Below are 9367 nucleotides of genomic sequence, written 5' to 3'. Positions count from 1 at the left end.
AATGAAAATACACCTTTTGGTTCTTGTCTCTAACTTATCAGCACTTATCTTTTTAACATGTGCAGAATACCCCCATATCCTCATATGATTCGATGAGGGTTTTCTGCCTGTCCATATCTCATATGGAGTAGATGATACTGATTTAGTTGGGACACGATTTAAGACATAGAGCGCCGCTTCTAGGGCATATCCCCATAGAAACAGAGGAGCTTCTACAAAACTCATCATAGACAAGACCATGTCCAACAAAGTCCTATTCTATGTTCTGAAACACCATTCAATTCTGGTGTTGCAGTTGGTGTCCACTGAGAGATGATTGTATTTTCCTTTAAGTAATCCCTAAACTCATCCGAGAGATACTCTCCATCTCTATCAGAGTGAAGAGTTTTTATTCTTTTATTTAACTGATTCTCTACTTCATTCTTGAACTCTTTGAAATTTTCAAAGGTCTCAGACTTACGTCACATAAGGTACAAATATCTGTAATTTGAATGATCATCCGTAAAAGTCACGTAGTATATCAGCCCTCCTCTTGCCGAATGAGAAATGGGTCCACATACATCACTATGTATAATCTCCAACAAATCTTGGGATCTTTCACTCTTGCCCTTGAAGGGAATTTTGGTCATTTTACCTTGAAGACATGGTTCACAAGTTAGAAAATGTTCCACTTGGAAAGAATCCAATGGACGGCCTTTTACCAATCTTGTAATCCTATCTGCATTAATATGGCCTAATCGAAGATGTCATAGATGTGTGTGATTAGTCGTATTCCTTGCCCTTTGAGGTTTAGAATATTTTCAATAAGAATATCCTCAATGTTACTTACATTTTCTAAGGCATTTACTATAAATAATCCATCAAATAATGTACCTTCTGTGATCAAGGAATTACCATGTTTGATAAAAACGCTACTTTTATTAAAACTTGTAGAATAACCACCAATCAATAGTTTAGATACTGAAATCAAATTCCTTCTAATCGAAAGTACATAAAGACAATTATTTAAACGTAAATATCATCTTGAAAATGCTAAGATTAGATCACCCACAGCTTGGACTAAAATCGTTGCATCCGTTCCAACCTATATGTAGATTTTTCCCTCAGTCAACCTTTTCAAAATGAAAGTATGCATCAATGGTCATGGTTGACTTCTTGTTTTCAAGTTTTCTTATTCTTGACTTTGGAAATATTTTTTTTAGAACCCTGGACTTTCCCCTTTCTTTTTTCCTTGCCTTTTAGTTTGGGAGTTGAGACTACATTAACTTCAACTACGAAAGAGGATTTCTTATTCTTTTTCTGATGATCCTCAGTAGATTGAAGATGATTCAACAAATCTGTCAACGTTAGTGACAATTTTTTCATGTGATAATCCATGAGCAAGTCATTGAATGATGGTGGTAGAGATGCTAACACCATGTCAACTTGTGACTCTCCATCTAACATGGATCCTAAAACTTTGAGCTCATTTAGATAGCCCATCATCTTCAACATGTGATCTCTAACTGGGGTTCCTTCTACCATTTTAGTGGAAACTAGACCCTTAATCGCTATTTGTCAGGCACTGCGATTTTGTTCTCCAAACATCTCCTTATAATTGTACACAATATCCATGGCTGAAGCCATTCCAACATATTGTTGTTGCAACACGTTTGACATCCACCCAAGGATATAGCACTTAGCCATTTCATTATCTTCATGCCATTTTGTGGCTCTGCCCCTGATATCCTGGGGAGCATCGGGACCAGGCAACTCAGGAGCTTTAATAGTCAAGACCCAATAAACTTTTGCTGCTGTGAGCACTATGGTCAAGTTCCTCTCCTAGTCCACATCGTTTGGACTAGTAAGTTTGTTGTCTTCAAGAATCCTAGCTAATGGATTGAAGGATGCCATCTCTAATGCAAAGGAAAGGAGGCATAAAATAAGCAAGACTAACCATTTTAGATTTTATTATGACATATAACTATTAGATCTAGGTTTTAATTTGGAATGGTATTGCCCATTGTTTATCTCATTTATGTGCCCCTCAAACACATAAACCAATAGAAATAACGTGATTTCTCCAATGGGCATTAGATGCTCATCAACAACTTTGTTGAGTATGAGAGGATTCATCTAATCCATCATATTATAATTACAATATCTGATTTAAATTTGGCCTCCAAGCATCGCAGTGTATCTATCCTTTGGGCATCAACACACTTTGCTTGGTTAAGCTAACACCCACTGCCTCAGAATCATTTTACAAAACATACTAGCTTCTGCTTTGGCATATAACTAATGTATTTTACAAATATCCCTTATCCATATATGAATCTATTAGTTACTCTAGATAGAAAATCGAGATAGGCAGCTTTAGCATATAACCGTCTAGTTCTCTAAACTAGCCAGCCAATAGATGGCTGTGGAAGCCATGGAGATTAATCCATTTGATTTAAATCCCCATTTACAACTTCATATTTTATTTCTTTTAATTGGGAAAAACTTATTCCTATGCATGCATCTAAAACAAACCATCCAATGGAAATATATACATAAGGAAAGGAAAATGCAATTATCCATCATACATCCAAACCACAACAAGTAAAACAACCACATCCATAAGCTTAATTTTGGCATCTTAGATTTATAGGAATTCTCCCACTAACCATTTAAGAATTATCTAACCATTTTAGAGTTAGTTAATCCCCTATAATTCTATATTACCAAAATTAAGGGTGAAATATGGGTAACTATTCGCTATTCGCAATAGGAAAAATATGCCGACCTCAAGGCGATTTTTCAAAGGTATTGGTACTAATATACTTCATCATATGAAGTATTTTAGATCAGTAAAAATCATGAAGAATGAGTCTGCCCTCCATTGAATCAATAGAACCGAGGTCCGCCATCATCTATAGCCTCATTGTCATGTTCAAGTTCTTTTTTATTCTTTGATTTACAACCTCAAGAGCGATTTTCTTTCTTCATTACTTCTGATGTAATAAGAAAATAATTTACCCTAGTATCCTACACTAGCCTAAATAATATGTATATCAAAAGAAATTCACCATGGGAAACCAGTTGTCCGCACAATTGCCTAGAGGGAGTACATAAACCAATAAAATCATTAATTATTATATTGCGGACTTTTAATTGCTACATTCCAGCAATATCAAACCATAAAAATCAACAACAAACATCCACAAATATTATCAATATGCATCTCATACATGGATAGAGGTCGAATAACCTTTTTGCCCAATTTTCACTAATTCAGATCAAATAATGTTGAAATTAAATTAAATAATTTTTAATTCAGACATAAAAAACTACTAACATCTAAAGAAACTTGATATAATCAATCCTTATTATGTCATAAGTCACCACAAAAAATTTCACTTAAAAACGAAATCGTTTGAGCTAGAAAAGCTTAAATAGTGGTTTTTGGGAACCCTTTCATAATAGCATAATTTTTGAATATTTTAGGTGGGAGAAAAATTATTCGGAGTACCGTATGAGTTATTAATTATGCTTAAAATACACCCAAATAATGCTTGAAAGATTTAATCTTGGGCTATAAATTTTTCTCACAACTCTGGGGCCATTCTGAAATAAAACATGTAATTTCTGAAATAAAAATCAGCAAAAGACTGCACTTTTGGCCTAACTTGTTAAAATCATATCTCCCAATCTGCTCATAGGATTTGATGATTCTTGATACGTTGGACTCGTATTCGAGTATACTTTTTAACCATCAAGGTTGATCAGATCAAAAATCACATTCAGTAGATTGAAATGACTGATTTTTACACAACAGTCCATATGTTGATTAATTAACACTACGGACTAATAACCTCGGATAGCTGGGATAGAACGTCCAGACTCATAACAGATATACCGCATGATCAATCTTTGGTTAATTTAATCCCCTAATCTGAGCCCTAGTTGCTCTGATACCACTTGAAGGAAGGTTATCCTCTTCCGGCAAGATCGCTATGGACAGTGGAAAAAATCGCATAGAACTTTAAAATTTTCTTTTCAATCTAGCAATTACCCAAGATCCTAGAGTCTAGATTAGTTAATTATGTTAATAAAACATAAAAAAATACCTCTTTGAAGAATAAATCAATGGACCATGCTGCTTGATCAACTCCTTGAACGGTTGCAATCATTATGAACGCTGTGAACCTCGCAAGTTGAACCGATGGATTCTTTTTCTTTGCTCAGACTATTGTGAATGTGAATAAATCTTATTCACCTCTTTTAAGTCTGATCTAATCAATACCTTTGTTCTAGAGAACAGAGAAATTGATTTGATGCCTTTCTCTTTAAAACTATTTCAATTGGAAGAGAGATAGAGAGGGAGAGAGAGATATGGAAAATAATTTTCCGAGGTGGAAAGTAAGGTATAATGAATTTTGGAGTATTCCTACTTCAAAATTTCGTTCAACCCTCTCTCCTATATAGAAAATACAATTTTGGTTGGATAAATCCTTATTTCTCTCTCCTAATTCCCATCTAATTGAGAAACCAACTTGAATTGAGACTCCTCAAGCCATTGGGACTATCCCAAATGTCCACGGCCATGTGGGGACACTCCAGATACATGGGATAACGTGTATGAAGTCTCTCTCCAGCCCTTGTTGCCTTATCTCATAAGAATTGATGTTGGAAACAAATTGCTTGCTTTGTGAATCCTACAATTTAGCAATTCTTATTCAACAAGTAGTTTGAGTGCAACTAAAAGTCCTTGAGCAATTGGAACTCTTTTTCCTAGATCTCCACTTGATTTCTTAGTGTGGTGGCTCCCACAAACCTTATCCAAATGTGTAGTCCTATCCCAATCCCAGTTCTGTTCCAATTCCGTAACTTTGGCCAAACTGGTTTGGGAATGACTATCCTCATTTGGATTACACATTATTATGCTTATTATTAGTCAAATTAATAATACATAATAATGTATACTAATTAAATAATTAATTAATAACTCACATCCAATGGGAGTTATTTCGGCTCCAATTTGTCTTCATAGAATTCTCTTACTGTCTCTTGTTACTTACTTAACAAAGACATGTATATACACATATATCAATATATATATATATATATATATATGTGTACTTAATTAATATCCACATTAATCTAACGTATCATATCTGCCCGTGCAATTACATAAAATGCAGAACCCTGATCCGTTTAGTTGTTATCGGGTCATTCAAGTTATGAGTGGGATCATCGCAGGGATCCGACAGTGGATCCTGCAGAACCCTATGGTGGGCCCCACTGCGATCTCACTCGCATTAGGTCAGTGGCCTCCATCAAGACGTAACCCTAAAGATGACCGTCAGATCATCTTACCCCTAATCACATCATGTATGTGGAATTTTGTTTCTTCGCAACTACATCTACTGAGTTGAGTCATATGGGAGGTGGATACCATTTACCTCCTTGGCCCACTCTTTGTATACCATTTTGGTCAAGCGGTGTTCGACATCCAAATGCATTTCTCAAATCCTTTGAAAACTTTTTAATATTTTTAAAACTTTTCGATAAATATTTTATCAAATCTGCTTGGCCAGGCTATTTAATAGGTCTACCGCTCTGACAAAATTGTAGATGTCAATCCCTAAATTTTAGGGCGAAGAATCCCTTATTGAGTATCACTATTGGTTTCGAGGGTTTGCTCTAGGATATAGCTCTATCCAAATGTGACTCTAAACTAGAATCACTATGAGATAGACTAAAACCCTAGAACATGCCAACAGACCAATAAGATCCCTCAGGTCTAAGGACATGTGAAGGGTCTTGTTTGGAACAACAACTTTATACTCTCTTGTCCACACATTATTCTTTATTTGTTCCGGTTCGGTTGTGTGATCCAATCGTCGTACCAACTCTTCTTGCTTAGGGTCCACTATCCAGATAACCGAGATAAATCACCTCACGACACGTGCATGTAGTCAAGACTGATGCTAGTTGTAGTATAGAGAAAGAGATGTCTAGTCTCTTTTCCAACTAGGAACTATGAAGGCTTGCATAGAACTAAGATGCCATATCTCCTTGCTCTCTTGTATCTGTGGATCCTTTAAGCATGTCATTTCCACTATGCTACCAAGGACGAACATGTGTCAATAAACAAGCACATCACACACATTCATTATTATAACTACCCCTTCATGTCATGAACTAAATCTTTATTGATTAGAAACTGTCATTCTACTGGCTTTTCAGGGCATATTCTCTAACATATTTGACTCTGGTGCTACACGCTCATTTGTTTCATCTACTTTTGTTATACTACATTCTTTGCCTTCACCTCTTAATTATGACCTGTGCGTTACTGCACCAGTAGGAAAAGAAATTGTGACTAATAAAATTAGTAATATGTGTCCTGTTAGGATTGGAAATAGTGAGTTATTAGCAGACCTCATCTTGTTGGAATTGTTCGACTTTGATGTGATTTGGGTATGGACTGTTATCAACCCATTTTGCCTTGGTAGATTGTAAAATGAAGGTAGTAAACTTTCGAATCCCTTGAGAGGAGAGGGTTTGTTTTCAAGGGAGGAGAGCTCGTACTACTCTAGTAATTCTGTCTGTGATGCAAGCTTGTCGACTTTTTAGACAAGTTTGTGAAGCCTTCTTGGCATCAGTAATTGAGGTTAGTGACAATGATGTGAAGATTGAGAATATCCCTGTGGTTAGGGAGTTTGCAAATGTATTTCCTGAAGACCTTACAGGTCTACCCCAGGATAGCGATGTTGAGTTTATTGTTGATTTAACTCCTGGAACAATGCCTATATCTAAGGCCTAGTAGAGTATGTCACCTATGGAGATGAAAGAAATAAAAAGTCAATTATAGGAATTGTTAGAGAAAGATTTTGTGCGACCCAGTGTTTCACCTTGGGGAGCACCAATTTTGTTCGTCAAGAAGAAAGATGGAAGTATGAGGTTGTGTATAGATTATAAAGAATTAAACAAAGTCACGTTAAAGAACAAATATCCACTCCAACGGATAGATAATTTGCTTGATCAGTTGCAATGGGCATGTGTGTTTTCAAAGATCGATCTTCGATCGGGCTACCATCAGCCAAGAATTAAATCAAAAGACGTTTCAAAGATGGCCTTCCGAACTCGGTATGGCAATTATGCCGTTTGGATTAACCAATGCCCCGACAGCTTTTATGGACCTCATGAACATGATATTTATACCATTGTTAGATCAGTTTGTGGTTGTATTCATCGATGATATTTTGGTATACACTTAAAATCGGTCAGACCACGAGCATCATCTGAGGGTTCTCATAGAAACTCTGAGGAAAGAGAAACTATTTGGGAAACTGAAGAAGGGCGATATCTGGCGCGACTATATCTCTTTCTTGGGTCAAGTGGTTTCTAAAGACGAAGTGTCTATAGACCCAAAGAAGCTTCAAGCGGTAATGCTGTGGAATAAACTGAACAATGTTGCAGAGATTCGTAGTTTTCTGGGTTTGGCATTTTGTTGAAGAATTTTAGCGTATAGTTGCTCCTTTCACCCGCTTGACACGAAAGGGGACAAAGTTTGTTTGGTATGAAGATTGTGAAAAGTGCTTTCAGGATCTAAATCAAAGGCTACTCACAGCCCTCATTTTAACATTACTTGTTAGTGGATTGGGATTCACAATTTATAGTGATGCTTCAAATAAGAGATTAGGATGTGTGTTAATGCAGAATGGGAAAGTGATAGTGTATGCATCACGTCACCTGAAACCTTATGACGAGAATTACACAACTCATGATCTAGAATTAGCAGCAGTTGTATTCGCCTTGAAAATTTGGAGGCATTACCTGTATGGAGAACCGTGTGATATTTTTACTAGCCACAAGGGTTTGAAATATATCTTCACTCAGAAGGAGTTAAATATGAGGCAAAGGCGTTGGTTAGAACTCTTAAAGGATTAAGACTTGACCATAAGCTATCACCCCGGAAAGGCCAATGTGGTAGCTGATGCTCTAAGTTGGAATTTTTTTGTGAACTTGTCAACTTTGATAAGCTCTCAAAAGCACATTTTGCAAGACCTCCAAAGTGCAGAAATAGAAATTCATGGCCCAAACTTTGGGGCATTAATGTCAAGACTTAGGAAAATCCATTTCTTAGGATATTTCGTCCTCGTCATTTTTCATATATGCGATCATCATTATCATTCATCCAGTCTTCTTCCAGTCTTCATCTTTTGAGTCTGTCTAGATTATTATCCTATTCTATGCATCATCTTCCCTTCATCGTGTTTCCTACCGCTTAGAGTTTCTCTACCTAGGTTACAAATTCCATTTTAGGTCATTTAGTTTATGATGTCATTCTCTTAGGCTAAGGCTTATTGCATTCCTAGTTTAGGGTCATATTCCTTTTCACACTAGGGGCATATTTTTAAAGTTCATCTTTTTGCCTGTAACAGTTTATTCACTAATTTTTCTTAGTTTTGAACAGGAGCATTCCACTTTACCAGTAATGTCGTGATTGTTTTATCTCTGTCATTTCAAGATCCATCTTGTGGTTTACCATTGTATGCATAGGTCATAATCATTTTCAATTCTTCAGACGAAATGCATCTTAAAGTTCAACCTAAACTTGGTATCTATTGTTTCAATGTTGAATAGTTTTGCCGCAGTTCCCAAACTCCGGGTGGCCTCAGCCCTTTGTCTTTGAGTGCAGGTCTCTCTACTGAACCCCGTAGCACTTGGAGGAAGGACCGATCAGGACACTCAATCAAATCTGGACTGCAAGAAAACTGAAAAAGAAGAAAAAACAATAACATATTTTATGTGATTATTAACTATTACCATTGTTACACTGCTTGGCTAAGTTGTCTGCAGTGAGTGATTGGGCTTAAATGACGTACGTCAAAATCTAGGTATTTTTACCAACTTCTATTGCCACTACCACTTACTGTACACCACATCGAATCTTGCTGTTTCAATCCCTACCTCCCTCCTATGCCAACTTGTAGAAATCCTTTTCTAGCGTAAAAATACGACAATAAAGAGATGGACCTTCAGTTGGCTAGGCACCCCACATAACATGGCTTAGAATTTGCAGGAGCATTCAAAGTTTGTATCCCATCTCAACGGCTACCCTTCTGACTGCCACGTTATGTGATCACTTATCACTCCTCACGTATCACCATCCAACATGACATGTCAAACCATCGACTGGAGAACATCTCGAACCACGACAAGGGAAATATGTGGTTGCTTTGGCTTCAAAAATAGGCAACTGGGCTTTTGGGGGAACAACCTTGGTCCCACTAATTGAAAATGGAGAGTGTAGGGTGCAATACCACGGAGTTAATGCCAATGTTGTACACCACCCAATAAAAAGCAGTCTTCTTCCAAGCAAATACTACTCAAA

General features: G+C 36.7%; 1 protein-coding gene across 1 annotated transcript; it reads left to right on the top strand.

Annotated features, from left to right (window-relative positions):
• The first annotated feature begins 2724 nt into the window (after positions 1–2724).
• On the top strand, positions 2725–6793 carry LOC143859652 (uncharacterized). The gene is made up of 3 exons (XM_077370305.1): positions 2725–2787; positions 6214–6485; positions 6604–6793. The coding sequence occupies exons 1-3, from the start codon at positions 2725–2727 to the stop codon at positions 6791–6793; spliced, it is 525 nt and encodes a 174-aa protein (XP_077226420.1).
• Positions 6794–9367: the final 2574 nt, after the last annotated feature.

This window comes from Tasmannia lanceolata, unplaced genomic scaffold (assembly GCF_043159265.1).
Source record: "Tasmannia lanceolata isolate RefF3 unplaced genomic scaffold, GAP_Taslan_0.1 ptg000035l, whole genome shotgun sequence".
NCBI classification, from domain to species: Eukaryota; Viridiplantae; Streptophyta; class Magnoliopsida; order Canellales; family Winteraceae; genus Tasmannia; species Tasmannia lanceolata.
This window is presented reverse-complemented; position numbering and strand designations above follow the sequence as displayed.